Below are 15,459 nucleotides of genomic sequence, written 5' to 3'. Positions count from 1 at the left end.
GAACGGTCACCTTCTAGCTCACTAGAACCTTCTGCCCCCCTTTCCCATGCTGGTGGTACCACGGGCGCAGGTCGGGCGGCCCCTCCCCAGGATGTTATGCGGGGGACCCGGACTTTGTTAGCTGTGCGGACCGGCCCTCCTCACGTTTCCTTATCCTTGTCTTTCCAGATGTTCAAAGGACCCGACAAGGACATAGAGTTTATCTACACGGCTCCTTCCTCTGCTGTGTGCGGCGTCTCTCTGGACATCGGAGGGAAGAAGGAATATCTCATTGCAGGTGTGTGTGTGGACATGCCCTGGAACGTTGTCAGGGACCGTCCAGGGCCGCGTCTCCAGGGTGGGACCTTGCGAAACCACGAGGCGGGACGGAGTCCCGGGTCCTGACGCCGAGAGGCCGTCCCGAGGTCTCTGGGCTTCCCTGCCCTTTCCCGTCTGCGAATTCCTGGGTGGATTCTCCCCTGCCCCCCGGAACGGGGGACCCAGTGTGGCTTCATGGGGAGACACAGTAAACCAGCGTCCACGGGGAATCTGCGGCCGGGCAGACACCAGGAGGTGAGAGGGTTTGCGTTTTGCTCCTGAGGGGGAGTCGTGCGCGAGATGCCGGAGGCACTCGTGGCTGGGCGGGAGGCGGAGAGGGGTTGAGACCTTGTGTTAAATCTGCTGATGTTATGAGGTCCTTGACCTGTGCAGCGACTCCCCTCATCCTGTCTTTTTCCTTTTTTTTTTTTTTTAGTTTATTTACGTATTTTGAGAGAGAGAGAGAGAGAACACGAGCCGGGGAAGGGCAGAGAGAGAGGGGGAGAGAGAGAATCCCAAGCAGGTTTTTGCACCGTCAGCACAGAGCCCGGACGTGGGGTTCGAACTCACAGACTTGCGAGATCGCGACCCGAGCCAAAGTCAGGTGCTCGACCGACCGAGCCGCCCAGGAGTCCCCTAAATGTTTTCTTATGAGCATCTATTATAGTTTAGGTTTTCTTGAGCTAGAACTCACACACCATACAATTCACCGTTCAAAGGGCATCATTCACTGGTGTGATACCTCCATCATCAAGATGGGCAACCACGGCCACCGTCGGAGAGAACTCCGTACCCTTTCGCTGTGTTACCTCCCTGGCCGCCCCCCCCCCACGCTCCTCCCCCAGCTGCAGCACCCCCCAGTCTACTTCATGACTCCGTGGGTTTCCCTGTTTCAGAGGCCTCTGAATGGAATCGCAGAATACGCGTGGTCCTTCGTGCGCGACGTCCCTCACTCCGTGGGGTCGTTTCACAGTTCCGTCCAGGTTGTAGCAGGAATCAGAACTTGTCCCCTTTCTGTGGCCGAGCAGACCGCGGTCTGTCTGCCCGCTCACCAGTCATTTCGTGGACGCCGGGGTTGTCTCCACCTTTGCGCCCTTAGGCACGAGGCTGTCGTCCACACCCGTGACCAGGTGTCTGCCTAGCGGTGTTTTCGTGTCTCTTGGGCCGATACGTGGAAGTAGAATTCCAGGGCATATGGTGACCACGTTTAAGCACTTGAGGGGCTGCCAGACTGTCTTCCAAAGCAGCTGCACCATTATTACATTGGCGGCGTCCACTGTTTTTCCGATAAGAAAAATAAAGTCAATCGGAGAGAGAGGGATGGGGACAAAAATCACGACGCGGAGACCTTCCTGACCGTGCTTGTCACGGTGAGGCAGGGGACGGCGGGGCCGGGCAGGTGCACAGAACACGTGGTGCGGGTGCCCAGGGGCGGCTGTTAGAGACCCAGGTCAGCAGGTGCAGGGGGACAGTCAGCCTCAGGCGTGTCTCCTTTTTCATGCTTCCCTATGCTTGCGAAATTTTTACAAATGACATCTATTGCTTTTATGATGATCAAAATAACGCCCTGGAGAGAAGGCAAAGGAGACAGAACCTTGCATGGTGGCGGGAACTTGGCGCCCTGACAGGTCCACGGTTTCCAGGTTCCCGCATCGGGTTTTGCCCCGGTCGGTGAGGAGCAGGGCTTTAACCTACACGCCTCACCCCGCGTCTCCTCACGTCGCCCTCTAGAGGCAGCCGCCCAAACTGCAGAGCTTCCAGAGCTGCTGGAAGGAGGGCGGGCCAGGGTCCCCTCCGGGTGGGGGCTCCTGGGTGGGAAGGTGACCTAGGCCTGGCTTCACGCACGTCTCCGCCGTCTCCCTGCGACCGGAAATCGTGGCGCCCCTTTCCTGGCCCTGGCGGGCTCTAAAAGCTTTTCGTGCAGATTCCGTCCAATCCTTACGACCCCTTATGAGGAAGGCACTGCCGTGATCCCCGTTTTACAGATGAGGAAAACCGAGTAGACGAACACCGTGGCCCAGGTCCGGGGGTGTGTGCCTGAACCCGCTTCCCCACGCCAGTTGTTAGGTTCTGCTTGGTGGCTCGTTGGTCGCTTGACATTGGGGTGTGTTTAGGGTGCAGACTTTTCTGGGCAGATGCTGTGCCGGGGGGGGGCGGGGGGGAGGGTGTTGGGCACTTCTCCGCACACCCGCGCCCGGGCCGCGCCGGGCTCTCACGCTCTGCCGTTCCGTTGGTCGGGTCCAGGCTGTGGAGGTCTCGCTGCCCAGCCTCTAAGCCAGCAGCCCCTCCCCCGCACCGTGTGCGAGAATTCCCGGGGGAGTTGGTCCCTGGTGCCCAAGTAGCACCGCAGACCGGATCAAGCAGAATCTCCAGGGGTGTGGCCCTGGCAGCAGCATTTTTTCTTAACGTTTGTGTATTTTTAAGAGAGAGACCGAGCACGCACACAGCAGGGCTGAGCCCCAGCAGCCAAGGTCGGTCCCCTCCCTCACGCAGGGGCTCTCCGGACATGACTCTCCTCTCCCGGAGCCCCTTGTGGTCAGGCCTGCCGCTTGCCCAGCGATTCCGAGGACCCGGGCCCTGCCCTTTTACTCCCTGAGGACGGGCAGTGGGGGACAGCAGTGGGGACAGCCCAGAAGGTGGATCCTGTCCAGCAGTCAGGAGCCCTGGCATGTCGTGTCCCCGTCCCGCTGACCGAGAAGAGTGCGAGGGAGCCACGTGGCTGCCTGGAAAGTGTGGGTCCAAAACGAGAGCCGAGGTGCACACGGCACCTTTGTGGTGGTTCTTTTGCTAGTGGTTACTTTGTGTTGTTTTGGGGGACGTCATAGGAGAGTCTACTGATTTTGTTCAGCCCTGTTCTGAAAGGAAGAGGCTTCTGTGTCTTAATGAAGCTGGGTTTTTAAAATTTATTTTTGATGTTTGTTTATTTTTGAGAGAGAGAGACAGAGAGAGAGAGACAGAGCACAAGTGGGGGAGGGGCAGAGAGAGGGAGACACAGAATCCGAAGCAACTCCAGGCTCCGAGCTGTCCGCACAGAGCCGGACGCGGGGCTCGAACTCACGAACCGCGAGCTCGTGACCTGAGCCGAAGTCAGACGCTCAACCGACAGAGCCCCCCAGGGGCCCCTCTACTTATTTTTAATTGATTTTTAATTTGCAATTTCCTGATGGCCTGAGAGCCACAAAAGGCACTTCTGGCAGCAGCTGGCCCACCCTTGACAGGGGGGCCTCGCTCATCTGACTTCTTCCCCAGCTCGAGGAGATAGCTCTGGATACAGTCTGGTGTTCACTTTCTGAGCACAGGCTCTCCATCTCGTCCTCCTGGGGTCAGGATGGGCCACCCAGAAATCACGGGGCGCAGCAGACAACTCAGCCGGCCCGAGGCAGCCCACCTCCTCTCGGGCTGATGATTCAAGTTCACGTGTTGAGCCGGGCACCATGAGACACTCATGTGCGGGAACTATTCTAGAATGGGCCCTGTAATTTTCTTCTGCGGTCCTCTCCTCCGAGAGGAAAAAGAAGCATACGGTCCTCAGTTACAAATTTTAATTAATTCCTGTCTTCCTCTCCAGTCCGAGAGGACTGTGTGTTTTTCCAAGGCAGACGTAGTAGAATGTGACAGACGGGCACATCACGCGTGCCCGCCCAAGTCTTGGTACCCGTCCCTGTACCGAGAGGGTGTCCTTTTAAGATCCGGAGATGCTGCTGGACTTTATACCCGATGTCCGAGGTCACCGGTATCCCCGTAACCAGGGCCACAGAAGACAGTTTGCATTGCATCGCGTGTCCTTCCGTGCCCTAGTCTTGGCAGAAGCTCGACTTTGTGGTGAACAGGTCACCAGGGAAGACAGACGATGGGGGCGCCTGGGTGGCTCAGTCCGTCGAGCGTCCGACTTCGGCTCAGGCCGTGATCTCGCGGTTCACGAGCTTGGGCCCCGCGTCGGGCTCTGTGCTGACAGCTCAGAGCCTGGAGCCTGCTTCCGATTCTGTGTCTCCCTCTCTCTCTGCCCCTCCCCCACTGGTGCTCTGTCTCAGAAATAAATAAACATTAAAAAAAAAAAAAAAAAAGGACAGCAAAAAGCAGCAGGAAGTGGGACGCTGATGCCAGCCAAGCAAGACAGCAGACATCCGACATCTCTGTAGAAGTTGGGAGGGCAGAGCCAGCACGGGCCCAGCCTGTCTGTAAAGAACGACCCGGCCGGGCCAGGGGAGGGCCACGGCGTACCTCCCTGCGTGGGCCATGCACGCCAGGAGAATCCAGGAGACGGGAATGAAAGTCACTTGCCATCTGTCTGTTTCTCCCCTCCTTAGCTGCTCTGGACTCCTAGAAAGTCGGGGGGAAAAGCCAAACACTTATTTTTTTGTTTGCTCATTTATTTTGAGAAAGAGCAGGAAAAGGGCAGAGAGAGAGAGAGAGAGAGAAAGAGAATACCAAACAGGCTCTGCAGTGTCGGCACAGAGCCCCGTGCAGGGCTCGAACTCACGAACCGCGAGATCATGACCTGAGCTGAAGTTGGACGCTCAACCAACGAAGCCACCCAGGCGCCCCAGACACCTATTTTTAAAATACTTAGAACCACCCAAGCACTTTGTTACTTGTTGGGAGTCAGAATGAATGCTGCAGTAGCAGTCCTGCTTGTTGATTCTGCCCTTCGCCTAGAATGTCAAGTGCAAACAGACACAAGGGAAAACAGGGCTCCCAAAGGTCAGGGGAGCCGTCAAAACAGAGGTCAGAGCGTCCGAATTCGCGTGCAGGGAGTGCCTCCTGCAACCCGCCTGGTGCACCGGCTGTCCCCGTGCCGCTCGCAGCCTAGGGCGAGCCGACCCGTGTCTCCCCTGGCCAGAGATCGCGGTGGCATTTACTCGCCGCAGTCGACAAGCCGCGTTAGTCACTCAACTACGTGTCTGTCAGCGGGTTCTCTCCGCGCCCAGTGCTGTGCCTGAGGTCGTTATGTTGGATGTACCGGAGCTTTGCCGAGTGCGGTGTGCCCAGGGTGCCCCCCGAGGCTCCCGTCTGCCCCCCGGGGAGCCTCCCCCTGCCCTCTGCCAGGCTCCGCCGCTCGTCGCCGGGCACCTGTGCGTCCTGACGCGATGCCATTGCGGTCACAGGGCTGGGACTTGAAACGACCTCCCGAGCCCTCCTTACGTTCTGTCATTCGCCAGAATTCGCTTGCCTGCCCTTGTCTCCTGCTTGGCTAAGGCCAAGGCCGTCCCCAGCGTGAACTCTTCAGCAGGGGAAGGGAGGGGCAGAACCAAGAGCCTGAGGTATGAGACACAAAGAGTGCCTCATCTCCCCCCGCCCACCCCCGGAGGGAAGGGAATTTGGAGCGGATTCCCAATTCCGTGAGAGTCCAAGGTTTTGCCGTTCGTGGTAGAAAAACCCAGACAGGTAGACAGGTTCCTCATCAGATGGAGGCAACGTCTGAAAAAAACCAAACAAACAAGCAGGAAACAGTATGGTCTGCATGCGGCGTGATTTTTTCTGCGCACATCCATGGGCATGAAAGGATATTGGAAGGAAAGGCGTCAAAGCGTTAGCTGTGATGGAAACGGGAGGTTTTTTCCCGTTGTGCTGTTCTGTGCTCCACGGCGAGCTCACGTTCCTTTTATACTCAGAGCAAGCGACCCACGGTGGAGTAGCCCACTGGGGCTGCCGTGAGGCCGCTTCCCCAACAGGGATTGGTGTCCTCGCAGACCTGGGGGCTGGGAGTCCGAGATCCAGGCGTGGGCAGGGCCACCCGCCCCCCGTGGCCTCACCTGCTCGTCCCTCTGTGCGCGTCTGCGTCTGGATCTCTTCTTATCAGGACACTGTTCTTATGGGGGGGGCCTTGTGACCTCATGTACCTTAATGACCCCTGGGAAGGGCTCCAAATGCACATCCTGAGGTGCTGGGGGGTTAGGGCTTCGACACAGGGATGTGGGAGGAGACACGACACAGGCCGTGACACTCGGTATTTGTCAGTAGTAAAGTTCCCTGCGCCCCAGCCACGCTCAGGTGCAGGAGATGGGCAGGAGGAGGACGTGTATCTTGCCCTGAGCGTGGTGATCCCTGTGTCCCCAGGAAAGGCCGAGGGGAACGGCAAGCTGCACATCACCCTCTGTGACTTCATCGTGCCCTGGGACACCCTGAGCACCACCCAGAAGAAGAGCCTGAACCACAGGTACCAGATGGGCTGTGAGTGCAAGGTAAGCCGATGCCACCTTCTTTTGGGCCTTCACTTCATCACCTCCGTCTCCAGGGAGACCGCTGGGCTTTGATCCCTGGTTTCTCAGTCCACGAGGTCCTTAGGACGGGGCCGTGGGGAGGCACGGTCTCTCCACCAGCGAGGCTGTCTGGCCGGGGAAAAATTCCCGAGGCGTGCCCCTGCAGAGGGATCCGTGGGAGGTCGGGGCTGTCTAGCCACCTGGCCTATGGCTTCCAGGAAGGAGAGCCTCCCGGGGGGAGGGATTCTGTGGGGAGAACAGGGAAAGAATGTCCCAGCCCCCCTTCTTGAAAGCAGCACAGAGGCTGTGCCGAGCACAGCTGCAGCCGCGCTCACGTCAGATGCACCTGTACGCGGTGACATCCCCAGGCCTGCATCCCGTCCGTCCCGCCGCCCTGCACCCCACTGCCCCCGCCCCCAGCCCCAGCGCAGGAAACACCTCGGGCACCAGGGCCCCCTCTGCCACCGGAAGTGAGTCTGGGGCCGGAGAGCAGCAGGGATCGGGCCGAGCCGGTTGGCCCAGTGCTTACTGGCACACCGTCGTTGTCGCTAACCTATTCCTGAGCTCATTCAAAATACAAATTCCGACCCGCAGCCTTGCATACGTGGAGCAGAACCCCCAGTGCCCGACATGAAATCAAAACTGAATTCTATCCTTTCCCTGTCGTAGACTCTTGTTCCTCCACCAAAATGCTGCTTGCCGACCCCCTCAAAGCCCACACAGGCTTGAGAGCAAGATAGCATCCTTTTTTTAAAGTTTTTTTTTGGGGGGGGGTGAGGGCAGAGACAGAGACCGCATGAGCAGGGGAGGGGCAGAGAGAGAGGGAGACAGAATGAGACTCGCAAGCAGAGCCTGATGTGGGGCTTGAACTCACGAAACCGTGGGATCGTGACCTGAGCTGAAACCAAGGGTTGGACGCTCAACCGACTGAGCCACCCAGGCGCCCCAAGCTAGCGGCATCCTTTTTATTTGACTGGCGCCTCGCTCCGGAAAATTTAAGACCCTTTGTTGTTGTTAAGCTCCCAGGAGGGTGGGGCTAGCCCGAAGCTGGAAGGTCACACTCCTGCAGCATCTGGGGGCGCAGACACCATGCACAAGGGTCCCCCCGCCCCCGGCCCTGTCCCTGCTTCAGGCAGGTGCCTGCAGCTGCTTAGCAAGTGGAGGGGGCGGGGCACTGACGGAGCAGGTTCAACTCTAGTCCCGGTTGCTCGGCCAGGCGCGTTGGCTACGTTCTGGACGTGCCACCTTGCGAGGCCTCAGCCCCTGACCGAGTCCACCCCCGCGCCCTCTTCCTAGATCACGCGCTGCCCCATGATCCCGTGCTACATCTCGTCTCCGGATGAATGTCTCTGGATGGACTGGGTCACGGAGAAGAACATCAACGGACATCAGGCCAAGTTCTTCGCCTGCATCAAGAGAAGCGACGGCTCGTGTGCGTGGTACCGCGGCGCGGCGCCCCCCAAGCAGGAATTTCTCGATATCGAGGACCCGTAAGCAGGCCAACAGCATCCCCTTTGGCCAACGGAAGAGCCTCCAAGAGTTCAGACTGGTCCAGCTCTGACATCCCTTCCCGGAAGCAGCATGAATAAAATAGTCATCCGAGCGGGTCTATATTGGTGTGATTCTCCTCCCGCGCCCCCCCCCCCCCTTCCCTTTTACGAACATGGTTGCGGTCCCACGCTCCATCCGCCAGCCTGGGCGGCGTGCGTCCCGGCCTCCCACCCTCGGGTGCGGACGGGAGTGGGACGCACGGGCCCGGCCACTGTCACAAACACTGAGCAGACAGCACTTAGGAGTCGCCCAGGCCTGGTCAGGGCAGAGCCTGGGAACGTGCGTTTTGCAGAAACTTTCGAGGGTCGTTGCAAGACTGTGTAGCAGGCCTACCAGGTCCCTTTCGTCCTGAGAGGGGCATGTCCCTCGTTTCCTGCAGCCTCCACGCCTCTGGCCCCAGGGTGGCAGTCCCCACCCTTTGCAAGTGCCCCGGCCTCCTCGGTGCCCATCATGGGCTCCCATAAGTACAGGAGTAGCCCTGGACGAGTGGCTTCCTCCTGTAGGAGCCCCGCTGACCCTGATGACCAGCAGAATTGCAGTGAGAGCCACGCTCCAGGGCCTTTGCGGCGTGGGCGACAAGCTTCAGCTTCAGTCCTGCCCCCCCCCCACACACACCCCAACTCTGGGGGAGTCTGTCGCATTCTGCCCTGAGGGCAGGCACCGGGGGGGACTCGCGGCTGCCCTTACAGTTTACTCCCAGGCGTCCGAAGTCCCTCCGGCTTCCCCCTCCTCGTCCCGGCCTCGAGCGCACAGGTGAGTGGCGCACGTCGGCTTTGCGAGGGGTCGCGTGCGCCCGGCGCACCGGGCTGGCTGTGCCCCCCACACACACCGCAGAGCCCCTCCCGGGCGGGTGTGACCTCCCTCAAAGACAGACGGCCGCTGGGCTGTGCACGGATTCCTGTGAGTGAAGTTAGCCGGGCCTGCCGTGAAGTCTTCCCCGGGAAGGGGAAAGTGGACGGGGGGTGGGTTCGGTGGGTCCCCTGCTGGGCCTCCGGATGCTGTGGCCAACACCTCCCGCTCCTAAAGACAAATTCTCAGATAATACGTGAACCTAAGTGACAGCTGTACCAAGCTCTACTTCTGTTTGTCCTGTTGGCGCTCTCAGTTGGAAAAAAAAACAAAACAAAACATCGTAGGGGGCTAGAAAACCTGTCCCCCACCCGTGGCTTTCTGCTGCCCGTAAAATAGGGGTTAACGCAGGCAGAAATCTCTCAGTAACAATAAAGGCAATCTTTTCCTTCCTCCTTGTGTTGTCAAGATGACCCGTTCTGAGTTGGCCACGCGAATTAGGGAAGGGCACACGCGGGCACCAAAACCGAAGTCTGTCGGCCGGTGAATGGTCCCTCTGCAGAATGCTTCCAAAGTCACCATGTTCTAAGCCTGCTCTGTTCTGCGGTGACCCCAAAACACCCCTAAGACTCCTGACCACCCCCCCCGCCCCAAGTGGCATGTCGGTCCCATGCCTGCTGGGACCTGGTCAGCATAGATTTTTGATGACTTCCCTTTCTAGGGCAGACTAGAATATCCAGGAATCCGCCCTCGTTCCAAGGGTGCTTTCATGCTGTGCAGTGATAGAGAGTTTGTAAGATGTCATAATGGACCAGTCCACGGGATTGCAGTATATACGAGAACACCAGACCCCTCCAATCAATATAACACCCCACCCCCGTTTGCTTCCTGTATGGTGTTATCATATGTAACATTTACTCCTGTTTCTGCTGATTTTTTAAATGTCTTGGTTTGTTTCTGACATCAGTTGTAATCATTCCTGTGCTGTGTCTTATTACCCTTGGTAGGTGTTAGAGTTGCACTTTCTTGTTGTTGTTTTTTTTTTTTTTTTTTTTTTTTTTTTTTTTGGTTAAGGTTTCTGCATCGTGGAAGCATTTGACCCAGAATGGAAAGCATAGCCTATGATGGTGGATTCCTTCAGATCTTTTGTTTCCTTCTTTGAGTATGGTTGCTTTTTTTTCCATTTGCTACCTTTTTGTTCTCTGGTTCAGGTCGTGACAAAGTAAAAGATCTTTGAGTAGGTCGGTTCTAAAATGTGGCCTTTCTACTTAATCCACACACATTGGTTCTTCTCGCCATGCTGAGTGGGGAAACAGAAACAGAAACAAAAAAAAAAAATCAAGACGAAGTGCCCAGTGGCAGCCAAGAGACAAAGCCACTCAAATACCGTCAGAGTAAATAATTGCAACATGTATGTAGTTCGAGAAGGCTCTCCATTCGGCATTGTCTAATTTATGTGTTATGTTCTAAGCACTGCTCGTTCCTCCCACCATTCTTGTCTGCATTCAAGCAACTCAAAATATTTAAAATGAAGTTTACATTGTAGTTATTTTCAAATCTTTGCTTGATAAGTATTAAGAAATATCGGACTTGCTGCCATAATTTAAAGCTTTGTTTGATTGTGTTTGTTTTTGCTTGGTTTTGTTGGGTTTTTTTGTTTTGTTTTTTTGGGTTTTTTTTTGTTTTTTTTTTTTAAATTTTTGGGCAATGTGTTTTTGCTGGAATATGAAGTCTGAGACCTTCCTGTGCTGGGAACACGTAAGAGCTGTTGAACGTTGACAAGCAGACTGCGCATGTCTCCGATGCTTTGTATCATTCTTGAGTGATCGCTCGGTCAATGGACAATAAACAGTATTATCAAGAACGTTGGCTCTGTCCGTGTGGCTGTATCCGACGTTGTGGCGTAAGAACCAGCCCCGACACCTCCAAAGGAGTCGCTCCCGTGGAAGGGGGGAGGGTGCTTCGTCTACGAGAGAAACAGAGGGCTGGGTGCTCAGAGGAGAACGTGGGGTAACTCAGCAGGGAGGGGGCAGACAGTGGTAAAGATGATTTGAAATTGGCCAAGGGGCAGAGTGCATGGCACAGGCCCTTTGTTCATCTAGCAGACGCACCCCACTTGCTATGCTATGCGGCACACAGAGCAGAGCCCCGTGCCCATCTTGCGTCCTCGACGGGGAGCACCTCCTGCCCCTCGTCCTCCTTCTTCGCCCATGTCCACACCCCGCACACCCCACTTGAGGTCATCAGGGAAATTCCAGGTGTGAAACAGCGTCACCTGTAAATGCTTCAGTCCGTGTCTTTTAAAAATAAGGACTATTTAAAATTTTTTTTTCAACGTTTTTTATTTATTTTTGGGACAGAGAGAGACAGACAGAGCATGAACGGGGGAGGGGCAGAGAGAGGGAGACACAGAATCGGAAACAGGCTCCAGGCTCCGAGCCATCAGCCCAGAGCCCAACGCGGGGCTCGAACTCACGGACCGCGAGATCGTGACCTGGCTGAAGTCGGACGCTTAACCGACTGCGCCACCCAGGCGCCCCAATAAGGACTATTTAAAACACATTTCCGGGGCGCCTGGGTGGCTCAGTCGGTTAAGCATCCGACTTCGGCTCAGGTCGTGATCTCACGGTTTGTGGGTTCGAGCCCCGCGTCCGACTCTATGCTGACAGCTTGGAACCTGGAGCCTGCTTCCGATTCTGTGTCTCCCTCTCTCTCTGCCTCTCCCCAGCTCCCTCTCTTTCTCTCTCTCTCTCAAAAATGAATATTCAAATTTTTTTTTAATAAAAGCGAAAAATTTTTTTAAAAAATGAAAAAGGAGGGGCGCCTGGGTGGCTCATTCGGTTGAGCGTCCGACTTCACCTCAGGTCATGATCTCGCGGTCCGTGAGTTCGAGCCCCACGTCGGGCTCTGGGCTGATGGCTCAGAGCCTGGAGCCTGCTTCGGATTCTGTGTCTCCCTCTCTCTCTGCCCCTCCCCTGCTCATGCTTTGTCTCTCTCTGTCTCAAAAATAAATAAAATTATTTAAAAAAAAAAAAAAAAAAAAAAAAAATGAAAAAGGAGCACAGTTCCGGAATATTTTAATCACACCCTAAAAACGTAATTGGTATGTGCCTGTATCAGTGTTCAGACATCTCCGATGGTCCCATAGGATGCTTTTTTATGGTCCACTGGTGTGAATCAGGATCCTCATAAGGACCATACATTGTAGTTCCTCTCCAAGGCTCTTTTTTTCCCCGCAGGTTCCCCTCCCTCCCCGCGCCCACTCTCCTTCGAGCCAGGAAAGATGGCCTTGTCGTGATTTAAACTTGAACCAAGTCTCACGTCGCACCAGGTCACCATAAGAAAACTCTTTAATGGTCTGAGTCCTTTAGCCACCCCGTGGCGCATTTGCAGAACGTGATCTTCCTGGCAGAAACCAGAAGACGTGTATTCCCTGCTTTACGCGGCTGCCGCTGGGTCGGCGAGAACACAGTTCGCAGCAAAGAGGTAAGAGGACCAAGTTCGCCCCGATGTCTGCGTCACTGACCACTAAGTGTCGCCCATTTCACGTCACCTGTGGCAGAACTGTGTGGATTGTTCTTCCCGTCGGGTGAAATGAGGGGAGTGGCCTGGGAACGGACCCAAACCATCTGTGTTGTGCGAATGCGCTTCCTGGGCACCCGTGGCCCTCTGGAGGCCCCACGGGGTCTTTGCAAAGAGCACATCACATGATTGCTACCCGGTTCGTTTGTTTTATGTAATGTAGGTCAAGTGGGACTTTGGAAAAACACTTATTGTGGAAATTTTCAAACATTAAAAAAAGGCAGAGGGGTGCCTGGTGGCTCAGTCGGTTGATCGCCCGACTCTGGCCCAGGCCATGATCTCATGGTCCGTGAGTTCGAGCCCCGCATCGGGCTCTGTGCTGACAGCTCAGAACCCGGAGCCTGCTTCTTATTCTGTGTCTCCCTCTCTCTCCCTGCCCCTCTACCACTCATGCTCTCTCTCTCTCTCTCTGTCTCTCTGTCTCTCTCTGTCTCAAAAACTAAATAAACATTAAAAAAATTTTTTTTCAAAGTCAGAGAACGATAGAACAAACTCTGTGCACCTGTGATCCCGTTTCAACAGTCATCCCAGTTTTCTTAATCTTTGCAAACTATTTTATTGTATTATTTTATTTTATTTCATTCTTTTTAAATATTTATTCTTGAGAGATAGAGTGTGAGCAGAGGAGGGGCAGAGAGAGAGAGAGAGAGAGAGAGAGAGAGAGAATGATCGGGGGAGAGGCAGAGAGAGAGAGAGGGAGACACAGAATCGGAAGCAGTCTCCAGGCTCCGAGCTGTCAGCACAGAGCCCGATGCGGGGCTCGAACTCACGAACCATGAGATTGTGACCTGAGCCAAAGTTGGACGCTTAACCCGACTGAGCCACCCAGGTCCCCCTCCCTCCTAATTATTAACGGGTATGTTTAACTGATCTAACTTAGCAACAATAAGTCACAGTGGAGCTACAGATATTTTACTGGGGTCAGTTTTACGATGGACAGTCTGCTGTTCCCACAGATTTTACATGAAGACTTTGAGATTCCTCTCTGAACAGGTTCTATCTTTAGCCTTGGGTTGGAGCTTTGAGCTGACCCCCCAGCCCGCCCTGTCGCACACAGTTGCCGTGAATCCTTTGCGTGAAAGGTGAAAGGCAGCCCTTTGATTTGGGGAAACCGTTAGCTCCGATGGCAGATTTTCTCCTTCAGGAAACAAATGGATTATGAAGGGGCAGAGAGAGAGGGAGACACAGAATCGGAAGCAGGCTCCGGGCTCCGAGCTGTCAGCACAGAGCCCACTCGGGGCTTGAACCCACGAACCGGGAGATCGTGACCTGAGCCGAAGTCGAACCCTGAACCGACTGAGCCACCCAGGCGCCCCCATTTTATTTTTTTTTTAAGTGATCGCCACACCCAGCTGGGGCTCGAACTCACAACCCCGAGATCAAGAGTCACATGCTCTACCTACTGAGCCAGCCAGGAGCCCCCCAGGATGTGTTCTTATCAGAGATTAAGAGGGGGAACCCTCCTGAAATCCACATTCCCAGACGCCAGCCCAGAAGCAGACCTTCTGAAGGAGAGCAGCCTGTGGGAACTTCTGCATACCCACCCTGACCCTTTCATGTTTGTGACTTTCCCCAGGCTCAGGAGACTCTGACCCTGAACTCCCCTGGGCAACTGCTTAGCAAATCATTCTAATAATAATCCTGGTCAAAGCTAACATTTTATTTTATTTATTTATTTTTTTATTAAAAAAAAATTTTTTTTTTACATTTATTTACTTTTGAGACAGAGACAGAGCATGAACAGGGGAGGGGCAGAGAGAGAGGGAGACACAGAATCGGAAGCAGGCTCCCGGCTCCGAGCCGTCAGCCCAGAGCCCGACGCGGGGCTCGAACCCACGGACCGCGAGATCGTGACCTGAGCTGAAGTCGGACGCTTAACCGACCGAGCCACCCAGGCGCCCCAAAGCTAACATTTTATTCCACGCCAGGATTCATACCGAGGGCTTCACGTACGTTATCCCAGGGGACACGGGCCAAATCCGAGAAGCCTGTGCTCTCATCCTTCTTGGTTGGTAGATAAAGAGTCTGAGGCATAGGGAGGTCCGTTTCCTGGGCACCCGGCCAGTAAGCACTGGGGCTGGGGTTGAACCCGGGCAGAGGCGGGGTCTGGCCTCCTCCCTCCCGCAGCATCTCTGAGGACCGCCAGCCACCAGCCTGGCACAAGCAGCTTCCCCTCCCCCAGACTGTCTCCCTCCTGGGGACATTTTGCCTTCCGTTTGCATGAAGAAGGGCCTTGTAGTGGCTTTTGTTTTCCTTTGCATGTGTCAGTTTTCAGAACAAGTTTTTGCCAGACTTGAAGCGAGCATGACAAAATCCCAGTGTCAGCTAAGATCCCAGTGTCAGCTAAGACACGTCAAAACACCAAAACGCCTGTGATGGGTTGTAGTTTGTAAACTTAAAAAGGGTCAAATTCAACTGCCTGGAAGATTCATCTCCATACAATTTATCTTCCAAACTGGGACACTTTCGAGAGAGCAAGAGAGTGCTCGCAACGCGTGCGGCATAAACCAGGACGTGGTGTCGCCGTAGGACGACTTCCCCACGGACACCGGGTGCATCGAACCCCCCTCCGCTGTGGTCCCAGGTGCGTGGCACCCGCCTCAGCACCCCACGGCCCCAGGGCCCTGAGATCTGGGAGCAAAGGTGCACCAGGCAAGGTGGTTGTGGATTCTGTAACAGATAGACCCAACGTCTCCGAAGCTAACAAAGAGAGGGGATTTCTTGCCAAGATCAACGGGGACATTTGTTGGGTGACCTTCCTCAGGCGATTCAGAGACCTGGGCTCTTTCCCTCTGTGTCCCCACCACCTTCCGGAGCCTCAGAGTCCTTTGCTTTCGGCCAGAAAAAGGAGCAGAGGAGGCCCCGGCAGATTCTCAGCCTCCGGCCTGGGCTTGGGTGTGACACCTGTCACTTCCTCTCCCGGGCATCGGAGAGAATTAGTCACGGCTGAAACTCCCTACGGGAAGCCTCTGGCCACGGCCCCCTGGGCCAGTACCCACCTCCTTCCCAGGCAGGCCCAGACTAAGCCAAAGAACAATCT

The 15,459-nt window shown here is 55.4% G+C and overlaps 1 protein-coding gene across 2 annotated transcripts in view; it reads left to right on the top strand.

The window, feature by feature from the left end:
* The window catches only part of LOC132687246 (metalloproteinase inhibitor 2), a 47,916-nt gene extending 37,215 nt beyond the window's left edge, over positions 1–10,701 (top strand). For both annotated transcript variants that reach the window (XM_060645232.3, XM_060645233.3), the window contains exons 3-5: positions 169–277; positions 6,355–6,479; positions 7,794–10,701. In XM_060645232.3, the coding sequence (XP_060501215.1) occupies positions 169–277; positions 6,355–6,479; positions 7,794–7,991 (432 nt within the window). In that variant the 3' untranslated portion in view covers positions 7,992–10,701. The remainder of the gene's footprint in view (positions 1–168; positions 278–6,354; positions 6,480–7,793) is intronic.
* Positions 10,702–15,459: the final 4,758 nt, after the last annotated feature.

This window comes from Panthera onca, chromosome E1 (assembly GCF_046562875.1).
Source record: "Panthera onca isolate mPanOnc1 chromosome E1, mPanOnc1 haplotype 2, whole genome shotgun sequence".
NCBI lineage: Eukaryota > Metazoa > Chordata > Mammalia > Carnivora > Felidae > Panthera > Panthera onca.
Note: the sequence above shows the minus strand (reverse complement) of the source record. Positions and strands in the feature narration are given on the sequence as shown.